Below are 21,586 nucleotides of genomic sequence, written 5' to 3'. Positions count from 1 at the left end.
AGCTGAGCTAGTGGAAGATGGGGTGACCTAGGAGGGGGAACAACGGAGCCAAGGAAGCTTGGAGCCAAACCCTGCTGGTCAGGGCTGGAGTTGGGGTATGAGTCATGGCCTCTGGGTGGCCTGAGGCATCTGTGGGTCAATAGAATGGCCCTGTCATGTCAAGATCGGCGTGGCACATCTCAGAGAGCCTCAGATTACCCTCAGCATCTTCCTGGGAAGGTGAGAGTGAGCTAGGGGTATCGGGAGTCTAGGGATGCTAAGATGGCGTCTCCCTCAGAGCGCAACTGGGTATCTACCCCCAAGGCCACTGAATGAATCTCCTGTGGCTCTTTCCCTAAGGGAACCCATCCTCCAGGACTCCACTAGCCAGTGGACCCACCAGCTCTCCATCAACAGGCAGCACGGCTCTAAGTGTGTCCCTCTACTATCCTCTGTGAAGTCTTGGCGTTCAAAACCATGCGGTCTCTAGCCCCACCCCAGCCTTTCTCTGTGTCTCCCCTATGGCTGTCCTCACTTCGGAGCCCTCCCAGTTTGAGGTGTTCTTCACTCTCTACGCACACAGGCCCCTCTCCCCCAAAGCCTCTACCCTCTTCCACCCTTTCTGCCCACCCTTTTACCCTTAAGCCTGTGGTACTACGATATCAGCTCCCGCGGCAGGGACTCTGACCGCTTCTCTGCCCAGATGGCGGTCCTTTGGTGCCCCCTGGTGGCCATACAAGGGACACTTGGGTTTGCGGAACACGAGATGGAAAAGGAAACTGTTAGGTGCTGTCCAGACTGTATGTCTGGTACTGATGGGAACCAGCTCACTACATGTTTACAGTCCCTGAGGAGGTCACAAGCTCTTCCTGCTCCTCTGAGAGGAGAGAGATGGACTTCCTCACCACCAAGCTAAGGAGAGATGGTGCCAGGGCAGACTTCAAAACCGCACTTCCTCCATAGGGGAGGACACGTGGCAGGTATGGGGTGGAAGAGTGGGGCCATGAAAAGGAGGCCTCAGCTGGTGTTCACAGACCCTGTGACCGGCTGGCCTTGGAGGCACCCCCGGCCTCGGCAGCAAAAGGGGACAGATTTATTCTCTCCACCTTGGCTCCTCCTGTGTCTAGGCAGGGTTTACATAAAGCTGTTCTCAACTCCAGGTACAATAGCGATAAATAGAATTTATTTTGTACAACCCTTACTGACATACATGTGGCCACAGGGCTTCCAAAGTGGGTGTTGGGGCTGGAAGTCTCGCCTTGGGCGTGGCTCCTAAGAGTGAACAGATACACACAAGGACATGGCTCACAGCAGCTATGCCTGGCAGCCCCCTCCACGGCAATGGTGGGCAGGGGATGGCGAGGTCTGGACTCCAGACCAGCTGAGACCCCCTCAGCCCAGTGCTCCCAGGAGTGTGGGGTGGCAGGGTTAAGCTGGGTGCTGGGTGAGGAGCCAGGGATGACCCTATCCACAACCGAGGATACTGGGCCATCGTGTGGAGACAGTGAAAGGACGTTGGCAGCTCTGTGGTAAAGCTGGGGACTCAGGTTGGGCGATTGGTGAAGCAGACCCGGCCCCTTAGCCCACCGGGGGCCTCAGGAAGCAGTCGGCGTGGTAGGCGATCCCTAGGACAATGGCCCCCTTCTGGGGCAGGTGCATGGACTCGGGCTTCGGTGATCTCTGAAATACTCTTGTCCACTTGCAGCAGAGATGCCCAGAGAATGAGGGTGCCTGGCCCAGGTCCCACAGAAGCTGCCCAGGACGCTGCCCAGCGCCTGCTCATTCGCACACCCCGCACCCGCCGCTTCCGCGGGGTGCGCACCGTGCTCCTTCTCCTTTTCCTACCCGGTTCCCCGTGGCTCCACAGGGGAACCCGGTGTGACAGAGGCCCAAGTGAGGGCAATCCAGGGCCACAGTCCCTGCCCACACCCAGAGCTCCAGCCTGGGGGCGTGGGGTGGGGTGATGCCGGCAGCATCCATTCTGAGAGCTCTGGATGGCTCCGCCCTGCGGAGACAGCCCAGATGGGCGTGCCCAGGACTTGGAGGGAGGGGCGCCAGGGGCTGGGGTGGCTGTGGGGCAGAGGGCCAGCTGCCAGGATGTGGTGCGGCATCTTCTTGTGCTTCTGAGGCCTCGTCTGCAGGGCACGGGAGATGAGACTCAGAGGAAGATGGCAACAGCTTCTCCCATCACACGGGCATCCCTAGCTCAACCCATGTTCCGCGCCCGCCCAGTTCCTTTTGGCTCCATCAAGCTCCCCAACAACTCATAGGCAGAGTTGAGGCAGCACTGTGTGCCCACTGCACAACTAGGGAGCCCAAGGCCAAGACTAGCCCAGGCCCGCAGCCGCCGAGGCTGGAGAGTCCTGCCCAGCCCGGGGCTCTCATCCCCTCCTCCACCCCAGAGGATCCAGATGAGCACCCGCTGACCTGCTCAGTCCCGCCTGCTGATGAGGTGACAACTAGCAGCCCTGTGGGGACAGATGCAGCCAGAGGTGGGGGCAGGAGACACAGGAAACCAGAAGTCACTGGAGGAGCCCAGTCCTTCTGGCCTAGTGGGGCACCCAGCCGTCGGGTCCCTGGGTCCCTGTCCCCAACCGGCTCTACCCTCTCCCAGGAGAAGTCTCCTCGTACCATCTGGGGTGTGTGCTGCTCAGATGTTTCCAGTTGGATCTTGATCTCGGGACACGCAGGGTCCCCCGACTTGCCGACGTCTGGGTGGGGTGACCGTGTGAGGCCTGGGAAGGGGGGCAGGAGGGAGCCACCTCACTGGCCAAGGGAGGCACCAAGGAGATGCAGGCATGGATGGGTGACTGGCACTGGGGTTCCCCCACCCTACCTGGTCCCTCCCTTAGGGATCTTCACCCTCAATTCACCACCCCCCAGCTACCCTCTACCGTCCTCTGGACCACCGCTCCACGTAAGAGGCTGTCACATTCCGCCCTCATGCTCGGCCCCGCCCCCCTCCCCAGCACAGCTAGCCTGGTATTGGGGAGCTTGGCCCCGCCCCTCCCCCAGCACAGCTAGCCTGGTACCTGGGGAGCTGCCCCCGCTCGTGGTGCTCACGCTGTCGTCCAGCCATGTGCTGTAGAGGAAGGAGTCCCGCTTATGGGGCGTTCCTGAGGACGACACGCTCTCCTGGGGAGGGGGGGGAGGTCAGCCCCACCCACAGCCCCGCCCCACCCCCCCTCCTTTGTTCAGGCAACACACACATCTGCAGATGTTCTCCTGGTCTGGGTCTCAGAGGCCAACAGACTGTGAAGACCCCTGTGCCTCCACTCTAGGAGTCCAGCAGGCAGGGCCTGTGTCTGCCAGGGGACAGGCCAGGCCAGTTGCAGGTACCCACTGGAGGTGTGTTTGATGGAAAATGGCTAAGGTGCTGAAGATGAGGCCCAGGCCAGAGGGAGGGGATGAGTCTGGCCTGGCCAAGGGGACAGGAGACCAGCAGGTGCAAAGGCCTGGGGGTGGGGCCAGTCCACCACAGTTAGGGACTGCAGAGGACCTCACACTGGCTGAGGGGGAAGAGACAGGTACAAGGAGCACCTGGGCCCTGTGGACAGCATGGGGGAGCCACGGAAGGCTTCCATCTGTCTGCATCTCCTGCAGGTTGGGACACCCTTGCCACCAACTTGTCAAAGCACCTCCAGAGGCCTGAGAGAGCCCTGTCCCACCTCCATGGGGCCCTAACCGCTCGGGTATCTCACCAGGCCTGTGTCATCCCCGTCTACGCCCTCCGTCTCCTCCACCACGCTGGTGAAGCTGCTGGCGCTGGAGGAGGATCTGGAGAAGCCCTGCGGCACTTCCGTTCTCTGGGCAGCCGACTCCACTCTGCCACACAGTGCCATGAGCCGTCAGCCGTGGGCACCACGCCACAACCCCTTGGCCCCCGCCTTCCCCAAGGAAGCTCAGCCTGGAGCCAAGCAAGCACCCTGTGACTACCAATAAGGCTCATCCAGCCTCTCAGCTCCCAGGGACCCCCAGTGACGCCCTTCCCATTCCTGGATAGGTCCCCTCCATACTCAAACACCCTCTCGGGGGTTCCTCATCTGCCCCCAGGGAACGCCGGAAGCGTTGGCTTGGTACTCAGTTACTGTGGAACGCAATGGCTTACTCTAGTAAGCACTCCTTGGTCCATGAGGCAGTGCTATTGTGGGACTGTCTCATAGGCCTGGGAACAAGGAGGAAGGTGGGCCTCGGGTCGCCCGGCTCAACATACGGCAGGGGTTGGAGCCGTCACACTTGGGGTCGTCTATCCAACAACTCCACAGCCCAGATTTGTCCCTGTCACACCTTTCTGTCTGTTCAGCAGTCTGACTCTTCAGCTCATGATGGCCCCCGACCCCCATCCCGGGGCAGAAACCAGCGGCCTCCTTAGGCCTCCCTGCCTCTGCCAGCCTCTCTTAACAAAATGTTTAAAAACATGGCTCTTTTCCTAGACCTTTATCCCGTTTGAGATAAAACGCAAAGCTCTCACATAGCCTCCGAAGCTATGAGCAGGTCTCTCTGCCCACCTCTCCGCCTTCGTTCCCACCATGCCCAGTGGGCACAGCCCCTCACACTACTCCAGCTGCCTGTAGTCTTTCCATCCATCAGACGTGCCTGGGCGGGGCTTGCACTCGTTGACTCCTCCCTGAAGCCTTCTCTTTCTACCAGGCCTGCTGGGGCTGCTTCCTCTCAGCCTTCTGCCCTCCCTGAAGTCTCACTAAGGATGCCCAGTCCCTCCTTGCACCCCGGCTCGCTCTCTCTGCTCTCTCCGGGCCAGCAGCTCCTCGGCTGGGTGTGCACACAGCTTGCATCTGTGTTCCGGAGCACAGAGCGAGCATGGCGTGCACAAGGTGCTCAGTGGAACATCAGGGAACAAAAAGAATGAGACCCCCCCCCCTCTCCCAAGCCCAGTACACCCAAAGCCCTACCTGTTCTTGGTCGTGGGCATCTCTGGGGAGCTCTGAGTGGATGAGTTCTCTGACTTGGGCTCCTGTGAGACATGCCCGCTGTCTGGGGTCTTCTGGCCAGCTGGAGGGCTCTCCCTGTGGGGCACATGGGGGTAGCGGGAGGGTGTGAGGTTGTGAGGGGTGGGCATGGGCACAGTGTAGCTTTAGAGGCACAGTCCCCATGAGCCCAGCGAGGACTTGGTTACAGCAGGCCTTGAACCCAGGATTTATATTCGGAGTTTAGGAGGTATGAGAAACTACTGGCCCCTGCCTTGTGCTCATGAAGAGGAACCTGCACAACAGCCCCAGGCTGCTGGCTGTTTTCCTATCTCACTTTTCACATTGGTGATGAGTCTCAGAGAAGTACAGTGGCATGCCCAGGGCTGCAAAACTGCAAGACGGTAAGGACCTCTTGTCTGCTTTCTGGGCCCACAGACACTCACAGATGCGGCCCGTTCCCTTCCCTACTTGCCCCAGCCGGGAATGTGAACTTGATCTGTAAGGTGCTAGCCCCAGTGGAATGGCTCAGTGTCAAATGGAAGTGGTTCCTCCTAAGTGTCAGCTGTCACTGGATGGGTATGAGGCACAGGGCAAGCACAGGTCAGAGTGGGTGGCACGCTGGTGCCCCCTGCAGGTCAGAGTGGGTGGCACGCTGGTGCCCCCTGCAGGTCAGAGTGGGAGGCATGTTGGTGCCCCTGCGGGTAAGGGTGGGCAGGACACTCGCACCCCCTGCCGGTTAGGGTGGGAGGCGCGCCGGGCTCCCTGGTGGGTCTGGCTCCCACTCACCCACCTCTTCTCCTGCACCTCTTGGATGTTCTCGATGCCAATGGCGCTGCTGCGGCGTGAGCCAAAAGGACCAGACTTCTTCCTCGTGGGGCTCTTTCCAGGGACAATCAGAGACTGTGGGGAGAGACTGTCTCAGTGCCTATCGGCCTTGGAACGCCAGTGGCCACACCTCCCACTGGGGCCCTGCCACCGCACCCAGAAGCCAACGGGTTATGAGCAAGAAAGGAGAGAAAATGTGCTTTCTGGAGGGCTCCCCGATAGACGGGCCGGCCCACAGAGGGCCAGGGCTGCTCCGGAGAACACGCAGTAGGGCTGTGCTGGACGTTAGTCCAAGAGAGGCAGAGGGCAGCCACTGGGGTCGGAAGGAAGGATAAGTGCTCAGATGGCCCCGCCTCTTGCCCCTGGGCCTCATGGGAGCTGCAGCCTAAAAGTAGTAGTGAGAAAGCAGTGGGGCAAACCCAACCCCTGCCAGGGCGCCTCCACCTTCAGACTTCTCTCTACCTGGGGAGGCTCTGTGCCCCCAGTGGGGACATTCCCCTTTCCACACACTATCGCGGGATGCCCAGCATCAGAAGCGTGGGGAGGTGGGAAGTGGGCCCTGAGGATGCATGAAGGGAGGGACAGGCAATTCATGGTAAGGAGCGGTCACGAGGAAAGGGAGAGATGATGCTTCATGCAGAACCAGCAATATTGGGAGACGTGCAGCTGGGCAGAGAGTCTTTGAGTACCAGATCCCAGCAAGGACCCAGTCAGGGTTCCAAGGGCCAGGCCAGGGCCAGAATCTCCTAGTGAGGGCCTGGGGACTCTGGCCCAGGTCCCAGGATCACCAGAGCCGTGGAACTCTGCCCTGCACGCCCTTAGGCCCGTCCCGGGAAGGGGGCAACGTCCCCAATATGGCCTCCGTCCTGAGAGCGAGCGAGCGGAGAACAGCGCGTGCAGGCAGCTCCGGAGCCGCGGCCCCTGGATGGATGACAACCTCTTCCACAGCTCCTATGCCTAAGGCGCTGCCCCGGCGTCCGAATCTACTCGCGCTTTTCCCGGGAATAAGCAATGACTGGCGGGGCAGAGAGGTACAGAGAGAGAGAGAGAGAGAGAGAGAGAGAGAGAGAGAGAGAGAGAGAGAGAGAGAGAGACTGAAAGAAAAGAGGAAAAGGAGGGAGCGGGGGAGGTAGGTGGGTACCGCAAGAGCACAAGACACGGGGAAGAGAGGAACGGAGGGGTAGGGAGGAACGGTGGGGTAAGGGAGGCAGGTGAACGAAAGGGGGTTCAAGAAAGGTAACCGAGGGCAGGAGGAATCAGAGGGGGCGCAAGCAGACAGGGTAAGGGAGGAATGGCAGATGGAGAGAAAAGGAGAAACGGGAAGAACAGGAAAAGGAAACCACGTGAAGAGAGGGAGAATCGTGCGAAAACAAAAACAGAAATGAGTCTGGTTACTGCCGCGGTGGGTGCTGCTGGTCTGACCCTAACCCGGGGCCCCTCCACAGCCACCCACAGGAGGCCGGGCCACTCCACAGGCAGGAAGGGAGGGGCTGAGAACCTGGGTTGGGGAGAAGTTGGGCCAGATCCTGGATGACAATGGGCTTGGTGACCACTAGACAGCAAAGGCCTCACCTTGCTCCCCTGGCCAGACCAGACCACACGAGAGATGGTGGGGAGAACGGAGACTGCCGCCACACGCACAGACTCACAGCACAGAGCACAGGGCTCAGCATGCAGCAGACAGTAAGCAAAGAATGGGTGGCTGGGTAGGTGGACATACGGATGGACTGATGGATGGATAGAGGGATGTGTAAGTGGGAGGATTATGGTTGGACACATGGACAGGTGGGTGGTCATGAATGGGTAGATGGAGGCATGGGTGGGTTAGTGGAGGGATGTCTGAGAAGGCAAACGGGGTGGCGGAGGGGCAGAGCACTCCATGCAGTGTCTGAGATGGCCACTAGATGGCGCAAAGCAGCTAAGTCTTGATGTAGGCTTCTTGAATTCCCTGAGTGTCGGGGGCAGACTCCCATAGAGCCTGGCAGACAGTTAGTAATCACAGTGGCAGGGTTCATTTAGGCAAACCCACACAGAAGCCCAGTTCCAGACACACAGGAGGCAATCACAGGCATTGAGGCCCGGGCTGTTCCAGACAGAGTACCACACAAGAAATGAATGTCCACACAGCAACATACGTCCTGAGAGACAGCATTTGTGTCCCCTGACTATCAGAGCTTAGCACACAGCATTTGCTCACACAGCAGCCCAGTTCCTGACACACAGTAGGTACTCACACAGCAGCCTAGGGTTAGGGCACACAGAAGGTGCTTACAGATGCCCACACAGCAGCCCATTTTCCAACACACAGTAGGTGCTCACACAGCAGATCAGAGCGAGGCGCATAGTAGGTGCTCACAAGAACTCAGGTCTGGGCTCACAGTAGGTGCTCACAAAGTACATGTTCACACAGCAGCCCAGGTCCTGACACACAGTGGATGTCCACAGCCTCACATACAGAGGTGCTTCCAGAGACTTAGACTTGGCAGCAGAGGCCCCACAAAGCATTCCAGTTTTCAGCACACAACAGACAACAGCTATTCAGTAAGGATGGGGACACAGAGGCTGTAGAAAGTCACACCCAAATAAACAAAGGGCCAGAAGGAGAAGGCCAGGGGCTTGAGGGACAGTGTATCCCAGTGCCCTGGCTGGGGCGCTTGGCCATAGAGAATGGCATCTTACACCAAGTCCAGTGCCCAGGGTGAGCAGCGGGGCAGTGGGACGAGGTCAGGCCAGGCCTCAGGAGGAAGGGAGCACCAAGGGCCCTGGGGAGGAGGGTGGGTCCGGGGAAGTCTGGGGACACTCACTATGCCGGCTGCCTTGGCCAGGTCAGGGTTGTTGGGGGTGAAGCTCCCGCTGTGGCTAGTAGACACGGTGCTGGGTTTCTTGTTGCTCAGTCCCATGGCATCCATGGACTGGCTCCGGCTCCGGATGACCCTCTGTGGGAGGAGAGGCGGGCGTGAGGAGGCATGGGCTTCCTGGCCTCCTTATCCTTGGGAAACCTCTGGGGTACATGCATGTGCCCCCTTGCCTCCAGTGCCATTCTGGGTGACCCTAGGAAGCCCCCCCCCCCGCTGAAGCATCAACTTCCCCGTGTGTCACACAAGAGGCAGGCGAACGGCAAACTTAAGAGCGGCGGGCTTTGGATGTGTCGCCAGCAAGCTGAGCATCTCGTGTGGGTGTCGTGAGGAGGGCAGAGAGCAATGAGCAAGGGCGTGGTTGGTCATGCTCACCAAGGGCCCTCCAGGACCCTCTCAGGGTCCCTTCCCTTCCCACAGGGCCAGATCCTATGCCTTTCCCCATAGACTCTGTTGCCTTAGGAGCACACTTTGACTTAATCCAGGGTCCCTACTTGGCACCAGCCAGATGAGAAACCCCCTGGGCCCTACTCAAAGCAAACACTAGACCTGTTTTCAGTCTGCAGGTCCCTGACTCTGGTTGGTGTCCCACTAGTAGTTGTGGGCTACTAGATTAATCTTCCTAGACAAGCCCACAGTTCCTACTATAGCCAAGCCCGGGTAAGAGTGAGGCCATCTCCCCCCCCTCCCGCCCCCATGTGGACCAGGAAGAACTGAGAAATCACTGCACACCGCCATGTAGCTGGGTGAGTATAAGCCCCATCCAAAGGGAGGCACAAGCACACACACACACACACACACACACACACACACACCCGCCTACCTCTAAATTGTCCCTGCTCAGGTAGATGGGCAGGAGTTTACACCCACAGGATGCTCACCTGACTGCTTTGCAAATAATTCAAACGCATTTGTGCGTGGTAAGCTGTTATGAGCCCTCACTTCGCTACTCAACAGATAACTGAGGTTTGGAGAGTGCCCGTGCTGATAAGAGGCAGAGCCAAGATGTAAACCCAGGGAACCTGAGCTCTTAGCTAAACCACAAAGTGCCACAGAGGTCACACAGTGAGGTCCCTCCGCAGCGTCGCCCAAACAAGACAGACCTCCTCCCCTCAAACCTGACAGCCACTGCCCATGGTCTCACTGGCTCCTTGCTGGTCTAGAGGACTCCAACTTTTGGGGTTACACCCAGACAGACCCGGAGCTCCTCCAGGCTTTAACCCCATCCCAAGCCAGAGCCCCACCTTATACTCTTCTTCCTGGCTCAGAATCCCAAGGCACAGAGCACATCTCCAAAGCTCAATACACCCGAAAGCTTTGGTCCACCAAGCTCTGTCCTCAACTCTAGCCACACTTCTGAGCAGAGACCCAAGCCCTCAGCCCCACTCCACCTCCAGTCACATCTTCCCTCACAGAGCCACAAGCGATGCCTGAGACCCCACCTCTAGGACTAAGACCTAGGCCCATCCACCACTGAGCTCCATCAGCCCGGCCTTCCAGGGTGGAGCCCCAGGCCTTCACCTTGAAAGACTCGAAGAAGCCACCCCCACCGCTGCCGTTCTCCATCTTGTCATCGTCGCCGCCAAGGCCCATCATGGACTGGCTGTGGATGTGGAGTTCCTCGTAGAGTGTCTCCAGCAGGGCAGCACGCGTCCGCTCCTGTGGGTCAGCCATGAGAGACCCCAGAGATCAACCCCCGCCTGGCAATCCCAATCCTGGCTGGCTTCACCTTCCTTTACAGGTAGCTCTTCTGGTACCCCGCTGGTTCCCCAATTCTCCAGCTCCCTCCTCTTGCATAGCATCTTCACCTCCCACCCCGTGTGGACACTCCCCTCTGCTGCCTCTCACTCGCCCTCCCCAATCAGCACCCCCAAGGCCAAGGTTCGAGCATGCCTTTTCCCTGGGGGGTGGGGGGGAAGGCTCTGTCCGTCCGTCCCTCCCACGCTCACCTCCAGTTTGGCAAACTTCTCTGCTTTGTAGCACGCGTACTCAGCGTTGATCAACTTCGTCAGCAGAAATTCCTGGAACTCAGGCCCCTGGGATCCCCCCAGCATGGAGGAAGTGAGAAGAGCATCAGGTGACCATTAGAGGAAGGGGCCGGAGCTCTCAAAGTCAGCTCTCTAGCCAGGCGCACCCATGAGGGATCCTGTACCCCTGATGGCAACCTGCTTACTGGGGAGGGCCCAGCAGTATGTGTAGAGGGAGAGGGTCAAAGCCAGGTTTGCTAGGTGTCTACTGAGAGGTTGGCAGACATGTGTGCCCCTCCCCCCACAAACATAGAGGAAAGGCTGTCAAAGAGAAGACATGAAAGGGCACAGTCAGCTAGGACAAATGTAAAACAGCCTGTAGTCTATGCTGTGACTGCAAGATCGCAGCATTTATCAAGACAAAGAGAGGCAGTACTGCTGAAGGGGAACTAGATCCCCAGTACACAGGGAGGCTTCAAGTCCTCCTGGGGCGAGACTATGGCCCCCTCAGGCCCCTCCCATGCCAGTCTTGCCCTCCTGATGGGAGGTACGGGGGGGGGGGGGGGGTAGGGCTGCCTCGTACCTTCCTGAACACAGCAGGATCCGGGAGGGGAGGCCCGAAAAAGGGCACATCATCTCTAGCAGTGACTGAGACCTGAAAGGAAAGGAAGCCGAGTATGTGGGGTGAGAGACCCCCTAAATCAGATCCTATCCCGTGGGGTTCGGGAGGCTCTGAGGTCGCTCAGTTTGGAGAACTTTTACACCAGAATTTCAGCTCCTTCAGCCACTGCCCTGAGTCTGCAGGGTGGGGCTGGTGGAGGAACCTCAAAAGAATGGATGCAAAGGCTGAGGAAGTGGGGTAAGGCTAGACACGAGCAGGAGGAAAGTGGCCCCCTCTAAGGAGTCCTTGCTCTTCACAGCCAGAGCCCCACGAAGCCCCAATTTACCCACCTTGTAGAGGGAGCCATCGGGGCCACCCCCCTCTGCCTGCACCACCACATAGGCATGCAGAAAGTTGGACGCAATCATGTCTGGCACGAAGGGCGTGTTTTCGTCCTGGAAGACCACAGCGACAATGTCGTTCCCGATATGCCGCTTCCGCTGCAACTGAACACAGGGCCACAGACCTTCATAGCCTGGCTATGGGGTGTGGGGCAGGGGTTCCCAGAGGGTGTAGGGCTGGGGTGGGGAGGTGGAGCAAGCAGAGAGCACATCCAGGGATGTGGCAAAACTTGTCTTAAGATGGCAACTTCTGACAGACGGGAAAATGGAAGCTGAGGGGTTCCAAGGTCTCCTGATGCTCTTGGGGACGTCAACCCGGGTCCCACCTCTCAGCCCTTCCTTATCCCAACCCTATCTCGGTACCCCCAAACAGACTCCATCACTGAACAATGAAGTCAGTATTGCTGAAAGGGAAAATCAAAGGAAAAACCCCAGTAAGAGTGACACACCTCCTTCACCCGTTAGCACCTTTGTGCACGCTGGGCTGGGGGAGTAAAGCAGATGGCCTGATGGGAAAGCTCCCCACAAGGGGAACCGGATTCTGAGTGCAGGTCTAAGAACATGCCTGAACTCCCTATTCTTCCCCGCGTGGGACTCTGCACTTAGCAACTCGACAGCCTGTCACTTCACCTTAAAAGCACTTCCTAACTCCTGGCTCTGCTCAGTCTCGGGACCCTCACATGACCCCCCCAAGTCTCTTGCTCCTCACCAAAAAGAACACGCTCACCCAGGCAGGGTCCCTGCTGTGTATGATGTACTGCAGTCACATCCCCAGAGATGCCATCAGCCATCAGCACCTCATAGAGGTAGAAGCCAAGGCTTTCCCCTCCTCCCGTCCCACCTACAGCCTGCCCTGGGGGGAACGGATCAATTCCGGATCTGCAGCACAGGGCCGGAATGGGTCTGGTGTGAGGGATGCTCAGCAGACAAGTGGATGGGGTCACAGGTGACTGCAGGGGACAGGTGATGGGTGCCAGGCTACCTGTTGGGCATCCCCTTCTGTGTATGGCAGCTTGGTGGACACGTGAAACATGATCTCCTTGTTGCGGAAGTTGCAGTATATGGACTCGGTCCCCGTCTGCCCGTGAGTCACATCCAGGCCTCCTCGGAACCTGTCCCCAGGCCCCCAAGGCCATGGCTCAGTCTCCAGCTCCAGTCAGGCTCTCGTGGGGCCAGGATGGGGCTCCCTCCCTGCTCAGGAACACCGTCAAAACAGCTCTTCAGCTGGGCCTTACCCCTTGAAATCCTGCAATTTCACTTTCTGGCCCAGAAACTCCAGGAATTCCACGAAGGCAGGGCTTTCCTCGTTGGTACTGAAGAGTTCTTCCTCAGAGGTCTGGAGACCACACGGGGGGCAAGGTCACACGGTGGCAGCTCCTGAGTGGCCCTCCCTCAGCCCTACTTCCTCCCAGAGTGGCCATGAGCAGTCCCCCAAGCTCCTGGGAAACGGAGTGCCCTGGCAGGCGACGGCTGAGGGCGAGGTGGGGTAGGGTGGGCCGCAGGACCAGGCTGGGGGAGAAGAAGGGCAGACACACCTGGCCGAGCTTCTGATAAATGACTCCAAACTTGAAGTTATTGCTGATAACATGTTCATCAAAGGTGACAATGAGCCTGGAGGCCTGTGGAGAGCGAGGGAGGGTCGTGTATATGGAGAACAGCTCCGTGCCTGCCGCCCCGTGCCAGGCACCACACACTACCATCCTTGTAAGGAGAGACTCCACCCTTCCCCAGCCCCTTGCTTTCAAAGGCTTCAGCAGTTTGCCTGAAGTCAGCAGCCTGCAGGCCTGCCCAGGGTTAGGCCTTGGCCCTGATCCTGTTGGGTTTCCAAGTTCTACCCAGAGTTCTGCCTGTCATGGCCAAGGACACCCCAAACCACTCTGCAATGCCCAGCTCACTCCCTGACACTTGGCCGAACCTCCTCATGCTCCTAGACACCAAAAGTCTGAGCAGCCGGCCCTGGGGCTTGGAGTGGGTGTCCCTGTTCACTTGAACCCTGTTTCTCCCACCGAAACCAAGACATGGGGCTTGCTTTACAGCGTCCCTTCCTTCACCTTACAGGACCTCGGCCTGATCAAAAATCCAGCCAGGAACTCCTGGCATCTTTTAAAGGCAGGACTTCCAGGACTTAATAGTTCGTGATCGATCATCACAGAGGCCAGCAGAGCCCCTGTGGGGCCGTACTGCATGTGCTCTAAGGAGGCACTTATGGGGCTGTGGGTGTTCTGTGGCCCTGGACACCCTGGAAGGCAAGGACCATGGAAAGGAAATCCAGAGCCCAGACCATCCTAGGATGCTCCCCGACAGAGCACTGACACTGGTATACACTATGGGCGGTGTAGGGCCGTCAGGGGCAAACGAGAGGACAAGGGGGACATGCCCAGCCACCAAGAGTTCCAACAGCTGCCACCCACCCTTGGTAAACAAGCGAGGTCAGGTACCTTAGGGTAAAGCACGGGGTAGAATCGATCCACATTGACATCCTCACATACCAGCTGCAAGAGAGCACAGGGAGGGGTGGGAGTTGGGCTCAGAGAAAGGGAGGGACACCCTGGGTCCTAGGCAAGTCTTGGGAAGACAGCAGCAGGAAGGAGTGGGGACGGGCTGTGCTGGAAACAGTGGAGGCTAATAAAAGACTAAGAGCCCTCGCTGCTGCTCAGAATGGAGCTCGGAGAACTGGGCACCCCTGGGATCTGTGGGTGCTGTAAGGAGGGCTAGAAACACACATGCAGGTACCCAGGGCAACCCAGAGCAGCATGCACGCTGGGGTAGAGCCGGGTAAGAGGCTGCCGCGTGCAGGCGCCGGGATCCCGGAAGCGCCAGACGCAGGATGCTGATGGCCTCACCTTTGCCATCTGGACCACGTTGGGGAACTCGGTGAGGCAGGAGATGGGGATGACATCGTGGTAGGTCCGACACTTGGTCCTGGGAGGAGAAAGCCACGCAGGTGAGAGACTGGACAGTGGGAAGACCTCGGGGAGACCAAAGATGACTGCGGGGCACCGAGCCTGGCTAAGGCTCTACCTTGCTGTGCGACCTTAGGCAAATTCCTGCTCCTCTCTGGGCCTCCATCAGGAAGGCAGGTACAGTGAGCCAAGCACTGGAACTCTAGGCCTCGGTCCTCCCTACTGTCTTGGGTGTCCCCCCTCTACTGCCCATACCTAAGCAACAGCCGCAGGTGCTCTTGATCCCCGATGACATCATACTTGAGCGAGAACACCAGGTGGCCGAGAGCCGTGTCCAGTGAATAGTAATTGAAGTGCTCCTGTGGTGGGAGGGGCAGAGGAGGTGAGGGAGATGCATGGCTTCCGGAAACCAGGTCCCTCTCCAAACAGCAGTCGCCATGGGCGACCACAGTCTCTGCATTAGCTCTGCTCCATACCAACTGAGAGACACGCATGCTTTTCCAGGACTCCCTGTCCTGGTCTATTAGATGGGAGGGAGGCCACCTATCTGAATAGGGCCGGCGAGCCAGGTAAAGGGCCTGGCATAGTGTTTAAGAATGTCTGTTGGAACCTTGTCTCTGGCTCCCAGCAAGGTCAGAGCCATACACACACCTGCACAGCTGTGTGTCTAAGCATGTGTATGTATGTATGTATGTATGTATGTATGTATGTATATATAAGCATGTGTATGTATGCATGTGTATGCATGTGTGTATAAGCATGTGTATGCATGCATGTATGTATGTATAAGCATGTGTATGCATGCATGTATGTATGTATAAGCATGTGTATGTCTGCATGTATAAGCATGTGTATGTATGTATATATGTATGTTTGTATAAGCATGTGTATGTGTGTATGTATGTATAAGTATGTGTATGTGTGTATGTATGTACTTTTGTATAAGCATGTATATGTATGTCCTAGTTCCTGAATACTCAGCAAGTATTCAATAAGAAAAGCCAACTAGGGGCTAGAGAGATGGCTCAGTGGTTAAGAACACTGACTGCTCTTCCAGAGGTCCTGAGTTCAAATCCCAGTAACCACATGGTGGCTCACAACCATCTGTAATGAGATCTGACTCCTTCTTCTGGTGCGTCTGAAAAGAGCTACAATGTACTTACATATGATAAATAAATAAATCAAGAAAAGAAAAGAAAAGAAAAGAAAAGAAAAGAAAAGAAAAGAAAAGAAAAGAAAAGAAAAGGCCTAGCCAGGTGAGGTTGTGGATGCCTGGCCTTTCAGCCTAGGGATGCTGAAGCAGGCAGTCCTGAGTTCAAGTCCAGCCTGAGCAACACAGTGAGACTTTGTCTTAGGAAAAGAGAACAACGGGATGGGCCCGGATGCCTCGGCAGGCGAGAGTCTGTAGCAGACTTCTGTTTGCCACACCCACGTCAGGGGGCTCACAACGGCCTGTAAAGGCCAGAAGATCCATTCCACTCTTCCGACCTCCGAGGAGGAGGAGGGCGGGGTAGAGGTCAACTAGCTAAAAAGCAACAGAAATTAAAAGGAAAAGGAGCGTAGCCGCTGATTGCCCCGCTGTGGCTCGGTGGTCCCTGAAGCCAGAGCCCGTGAGAAACAGGAAGTGAAGCATCTTAACTGACCAGGCAGGTTTCTGCCCTCCTGCCTCATCGAGAAGGTGGTAAGACAGTCTGCAGGGCATGAGGGATACCTGTGACAGGAATGGCACCCCTCCCTCTATGGATACCCAGGCCCAGCACCTTTTAAAAGGGGGAATGTCCCTAAGCCCAGAAGTGAGAAGCCCCAGCCCCAGCCGGGCCCTGGGCTCCCCCTGCTGGCCCAGGCCTGGGAGTGGAACTGTTCAACCACACCCACCCTGAGAGTCATCCTGGAAGTGAGTCTTGTTTAAACATGAACACTGCATTTGGAGGCAGGGTGTAGAAAGAGGTGGGGCTGGGGGGGGTGCCCTCAAATTTGCAGTTCAGGGACCAATGAATGGATCTAGCCCAGGGCTCCCCTAGCCCCTGGCCTGGGTATCGGGTGGAGAAAACTCGCAAATGCCTCACACTGCCCACAGGCAAGTGGCAGGTACTTGGCCAGAAATCCAGGGGCTGGGAGTTCCGGACAAGGGCAGAGGAGCCCTAGAGACACAATGGAAGGTGGGCTCAGGCTCAGGTGGCTAAGGTCACCATCATCAACTCTTCCTGCCATGATGTGGTCCCTGCTCTGGGCACCGCTTCCCCAGCTACCCCTCCTCCGTCACACTGACCTGACCCGGTCACCACACCTCTGAGCACCTCCACCTGTACCTTAGTGTCTGCTGTGCTGAAGGCCCCCACCTCCACCTAGCATCTCGACTCCATTAGCAAGTTTAAGAGCACCAATTATGTGCCAGGCTCACACCCTACCCCCACCCCCGATTCCTAGACACAGCTGAGAGCACTGGACAGTGGGCACTTGGGATGAAAGTCTCTCTTCCTCCACCACAGGCTCAGCCAGGAGGTAGAATCGCATGCTATGTTCTGGGTCCATCCCCAGGCAAAGGATGGAGTTTTGCCTCCTGGGTTAGTCAGTGGCACAGTAAACTGCCCCGCCCACCTCCAACCCAGACAGCACTAGTATTTCCTAGAGGTAGGCTGATGCCCTGGGTCTACACTGAGACCACATAGCTTCCCAATCCTGCCAGGGTACCTCTTCTTCCCTTATGTGCACACGTGTTCACACACACACATCCTCCATCCCCCAGCTTCGAGCCCCATCTTCCGGGGCATCTTAGTGGAAGGCTCAATAACTGATCTTGCCTGAGTCACTGCACCAGAGTTTCAGCTTCCTCTTCCCTAAGACCAGGCGAGCCTTGCTCTCATGGAGCAGCAGGCAGGTGTGGTGGCAGCTACTACCAACCGTGAGTTGATTACGTGCTTCGCATGCATTTGTCCTACCCCATAGTTTACAGATAAGGAAGCAGTTCAAGAAGGTTAAATAAAACACCCAAGATAACAGGAAAGATCAACAGAAGAAGTCGCTCTGGCACTCGGGCCATGAGATAACTCTCCTGTATTCACAGCACACTGACGCCACGCCGTGTAGAACCTAGGGTCCCAGCACAGGGTCCCTCTCAACTCTCACCCAGTCATGTCTTTCATTTTGTTTCTGTGAAACAAGGTCTCGCTCTGTGGCCCAGGTAGGCCTTGAACTTCTGGCGATTCTCCTGCCCCAGTTTGCCAAGTGCTGCGATGACAGGCATGTGTCACCATATCCGGCTCACACCTGATAACTTCGGAGAGGTTATCACCTTGCCCAGCCAGCACTCATCACAGTGTCACCTTGGGTGTCAGTCTACTGAGCAGTTCATGGGTCTGCTCTGAGGCCATGGTGACCCCAGACCTAGTCAAGCCATGACACTCCTGTGTCTTCCCAGCCTACCCTGGCTGCTGAGGGCCAGGTCTGGATCAATGCTTGCTGCCCCATAGCTGGTGCCCAGGGCAAGACCGGGCATACAGCTGGCGCTCAAGCAAGACCAGGCATACAGCTGGCGCTCACGATTTGCTCACATGAGAAACACTTAATTTCAGATGTCATTCAAAATCGCCTACTAGCATCTTCTCATTAAGGCTTCCCAGCAAGCATGTGAGAGAGAGAGACGTCACATTTTTACAGATGGGAAACAGGCAACCAAGCTAAGGTGCAAGTCATGGTGGGGTCTCTTCTCTTGACAGCCATGCCCAACTGCTTTTGTAATGTTTGTTAGGGAGAATGAATGAAGCCACAGATGTCCCCCTGAGACTCAGAATTCTTAGATGCCTGCCTAGCCACTTCCCCTCCCTGGAGGGCAGGGGGGAGGGGTGGCATGGCCTCTCACCTCAGCCAGCCGCTCACCTTGCCCAGAAAGTGCTTCCGGTAGATTCGGGCTGTGGGGTTGCACTCCAGCTTGACCTTGGTGGTGGGAGACTGCAGCGGCTCTGTCTCAGGGAGGCTGCTGATTTCATGGTTGGTGCCTTCAATCCAGTAGCCCCCAAACTGGGGCAGTAGGATGAGGGGGAAGGGCCCTTCTCGCCCCAAAACCTAGAGGGGGACTCAGCTGAGAGTTACTCCACACAGCACCTATGAAGGGGCCCAGGGCAACCTCCCAACTCAGACCCAGGACACACTGGACAGCCCAGGGCTATGAGGTCCTAGACTCCCATCCACCTCTCTGGGGAACCCACTTGGCTCCTCACCTCTCAGGGCTATGCAAAGGATGGGGGAGGGGTGGAAGAGAGTATGGCCCAGAGGCCTCGGATTCAAAGAACCTTGGAACCCTCAGAACCAGAAAGTGGGTTTCCAATGGGACAGACTTTCATGGGGCTTCCTTGGGTCATGGTAAGGGTGAGGGTGGGGCTCGGGTTGGTACCTCATGGACACTTGGGTAGGGAATGTAGTCCTCCTCTGTCTGCAAAATATAAACAAGCCAAGGGCCAGCTGAGGTGGGGCCTCACCCTTAAAACTCATGCATGCACACACATACACACATAGACACACACACATACACACATAGACACACACACACACGTGTTGTATGCATGTACACACATGCATACACATAGATACAGACACACACACACAGACACACTGGTGTCATATGCACGCGCACACATGCATACACATACACACACACACACACACACACACACACACACACACTCAGAGCTCCAGGTTACTCTGAGGCTCCCTGAGTCTGATATCTTCAGACACTTTCTTCCAGGGACAAGGGAGGCTCCCTTCCTCCCCAGTCTAGCTCAGATGCACACGGAAGCAATAGTCCAAGTAGGACCTTATAGCTGACATTCCTACCAACCTCCCGGGTGGCATCTGTCTGAGGACAGCTCTGAGACCCCAGCCTCGAATGAAGCTTCAGTCTTACAGTCCAGCACCTGATGCAGCCCTGAGACCCTCCTCTAGGTCCAGCCACATCTTCGAGGGGGGAATTCTGAATCGGAGGTACATGGCTATCCGAGGACCCGTGCTTGGCCTTGCCCCAGACAAGAGCTGAGTAGAGCAGGTCTCACAGGCCAGTGAGGACAACCACCTTTGCAGCTTTAGCACTGGGTGGCCTGGAGGGGCAGGTGCCTGCATGGTGCAGGAGAGCAACAAGAGCTGGCTCTGAAGGCTCTTGCCAGGGTCAGGGCAAAGGCTCTACACGCTGCTAAATTCCCAGGGCCAATTGCCCTGCTCACCCAGGGCCCGATATTGGTGCACAGTGGGATACTCTTCCGAGACCCTACCAAGCCCAGTAGGGTGTCTGTCCCAGTCTGGCCTGGTCACCTACCTTGAGGGGTGGCGGGAAGGAGCATCGCTGTTCATCCATCCTGCTTCCCTGTGAGAGAAGGTTTGCTGTTTGTTATCCTTCCGCCATACCTGTCACCAGGGGCCCTCCCCGGGCTAAGGGGAAAGCCCTAAGAGAGATGCTCATGGATGGAGAGCCACTTGCAGAACAAGATGCTGGCTGGATTGGGTCCTGAGGCCTCTGGCATCCTCTCTGTAATGTGTTGAGGGAAGTACAGCAGCAGGGAGGGGCTGGGGGCTCTGTGCGGGAATGAACGTGCAGCTGGGAGTGGGGGCAGGGAGGTGTACGCAGGCATGTGTGTGTGTGTGTGTGTGTGTGTGTGTGTGTGTGTGTAGGGAGGGGCTAATGCATCAAGAGATACATGGGAGATTTCATCCATGCCACGTACAGGCCAGGGCTGGGAGGTGGGCTGCCTGGCTCATTAATGCCTGCCCGTACCCATCTGTCCCCTCCTCCACTCTGCATGGGGTTCCTGCAGAGGAGCCTACCGGGACTCTGATGAGCTGGGTGGGTATGTACATGTGGGGATGGCCTGCTGGGGGACCCTGGGAGCCCAGAAGAGTTCACAGTCAGAGAGGACGCAGGTGCCTAGCACTAGTCCTTCAAGGCTCTGCAGAGGGGACATTCAGCTTTAGCCTAGGCGGTTCTGGGGCTCCCTGGCCCATTCTTACCTGCATCTTTTCAATCATCTCAAACAGATCTGTGTTCTGCAACAGAGACGGGAGAGCAAGGTCAGTCCCGAGGGAAGCACGGCTCACTCTGTCAAGCCTGGCACAGGCTCTAGCCACCCCAGCTTGCCTGGTTCTCTCATGAGGTACCAAGAGGGTGCAACCAAGACTCTGTGGGAGAGGCTTTGTACAACTGACCCTCCAGAGTTTGGCGCGTTGCCTAGTGATGTGAGCCCAGAGCCCAGGTCCTGGATCTCTGGCAGACTCCCCAACTCAGTTTGCTTTCTGGAAGGAGGGGTCTGTTGTTAGTCTAGGGGAAGAGATACTTTCCTCTCTGCCAGTGCAATGATATCAGTTCTGGGATTGGCATATGGAACCCCCCCCCCCCGAGAGCCCACCAGACCCAGCCCTAGAGCCAAGCCCCACCAGGCATGTAGGGAGGGTGTGGTTCCACTATCACCCATGACGGCAGCCAATTCACCGATGCCCTGGTCAGACAGACAGCCCTCAGCCCTCTCCACCAACATTGGGGGCTGGGGACTCTCTAAGGAGAGATACTAGATTACTATTGTCCCTTCACCTATGCATGGTCTCACATGCACCTTCCCCACCCCCACCCCCCAGTGTACAAGCCAGCCTGTCCAAGACCAATGAGGACACACACAGGGTTAACACATCGTCTGGCAGCATCTCCAGCGCCAGCTCCCTTCTGAGTCTTCCTGGAAGGCAGCATCCCGGCCGGATGGAGGCTGGCCGATCGGGGGCCGGGCCTGGGAAGCCCCCAGAGTCTCCGGGATAGCCTTTCCTCCAGCTCTTCCAAGGTTCAACTCAGGTGGCTCCTGCCGCCCAGGAGGGGCCATCTGGGCTCATGCACATGTGCTATGGTTGTGAATCCAGGAAACATACTCTCTGTCTGTGAGGCACACACACAGGCCTCCACACCATGATTCAAACATGGCACCAGGCATACCTTTTGTGTATCAAGAAACACACACACACACACACACACACACACACACACACACACACACACAGAGATGCATACAGAAATCCATATGGAGTCTATGCACAGTAATTCTTAGAGACCTAGCCTAACACACACATACACATGTTTGTGTCCTGAGTTACACACAACA

At 57.2% G+C, this 21,586-nt stretch overlaps 1 protein-coding gene across 14 annotated transcripts in view; it reads right to left on the bottom strand.

The window, feature by feature from the left end:
• Positions 1 to 1,140: 1,140 nt before the first annotated feature.
• The window catches only part of Rap1gap (RAP1 GTPase activating protein), a 64,190-nt gene continuing 43,744 nt past the window's right edge, over positions 1,141 to 21,586 (bottom strand). For 5 of the 14 annotated variants that reach the window (XM_029539796.1, XM_029539795.1, XM_029539791.1 and 2 more), the window contains 23 exons: positions 20,454 to 20,489; positions 19,765 to 19,812; positions 18,850 to 18,888; positions 18,336 to 18,521; positions 14,715 to 14,818; positions 14,400 to 14,478; positions 13,995 to 14,048; positions 13,092 to 13,175; positions 12,792 to 12,892; positions 12,539 to 12,668; positions 11,506 to 11,661; positions 11,138 to 11,209; positions 10,537 to 10,623; positions 10,109 to 10,246; positions 8,537 to 8,668; positions 6,670 to 6,747; positions 5,698 to 5,807; positions 4,890 to 5,003; positions 3,681 to 3,804; positions 3,012 to 3,061; positions 2,611 to 2,745; positions 2,407 to 2,447; positions 1,149 to 2,114 (listed from right to left, as the gene is read on the bottom strand). In XM_029539796.1, the coding sequence (XP_029395656.1) occupies positions 2,411 to 2,447; positions 2,611 to 2,745; positions 3,012 to 3,061; positions 3,681 to 3,804; positions 4,890 to 5,003; positions 5,698 to 5,807; positions 6,670 to 6,747; positions 8,537 to 8,668; positions 10,109 to 10,246; positions 10,537 to 10,623; positions 11,138 to 11,209; positions 11,506 to 11,661; positions 12,539 to 12,668; positions 12,792 to 12,892; positions 13,092 to 13,175; positions 13,995 to 14,048; positions 14,400 to 14,478; positions 14,715 to 14,818; positions 18,336 to 18,521; positions 18,850 to 18,888; positions 19,765 to 19,812; positions 20,454 to 20,471 (2,076 nt within the window). In that variant the 5' untranslated portion in view covers positions 20,472 to 20,489 and the 3' untranslated portion in view covers positions 1,149 to 2,114; positions 2,407 to 2,410. Of the gene's footprint in view, positions 2,115 to 2,406; positions 2,448 to 2,610; positions 2,746 to 3,011; positions 3,115 to 3,680; positions 3,805 to 4,889; positions 5,004 to 5,697; positions 5,808 to 6,669; positions 6,748 to 8,536; positions 8,669 to 10,108; positions 10,247 to 10,536; positions 10,624 to 11,137; positions 11,210 to 11,505; positions 11,662 to 12,538; positions 12,669 to 12,791; positions 12,893 to 13,091; positions 13,176 to 13,994; positions 14,049 to 14,399; positions 14,479 to 14,714; positions 14,819 to 18,335; positions 18,522 to 18,849; positions 18,889 to 19,764; positions 19,813 to 20,453; positions 20,490 to 21,586 lie in introns of all 14 variants that reach the window. The other 9 variants (XM_021201278.1, XM_021201276.1, XM_021201277.1 and 6 more) reach the window with 7 other exon arrangements.

The sequence above is a fragment of the Mus pahari genome, chromosome 6, assembly GCF_900095145.1.
Source record: "Mus pahari chromosome 6, PAHARI_EIJ_v1.1, whole genome shotgun sequence".
Taxonomy (NCBI): Eukaryota; Metazoa; Chordata; class Mammalia; order Rodentia; family Muridae; genus Mus; species Mus pahari.
Note: the sequence above shows the minus strand (reverse complement) of the source record. Positions and strands in the feature narration are given on the sequence as shown.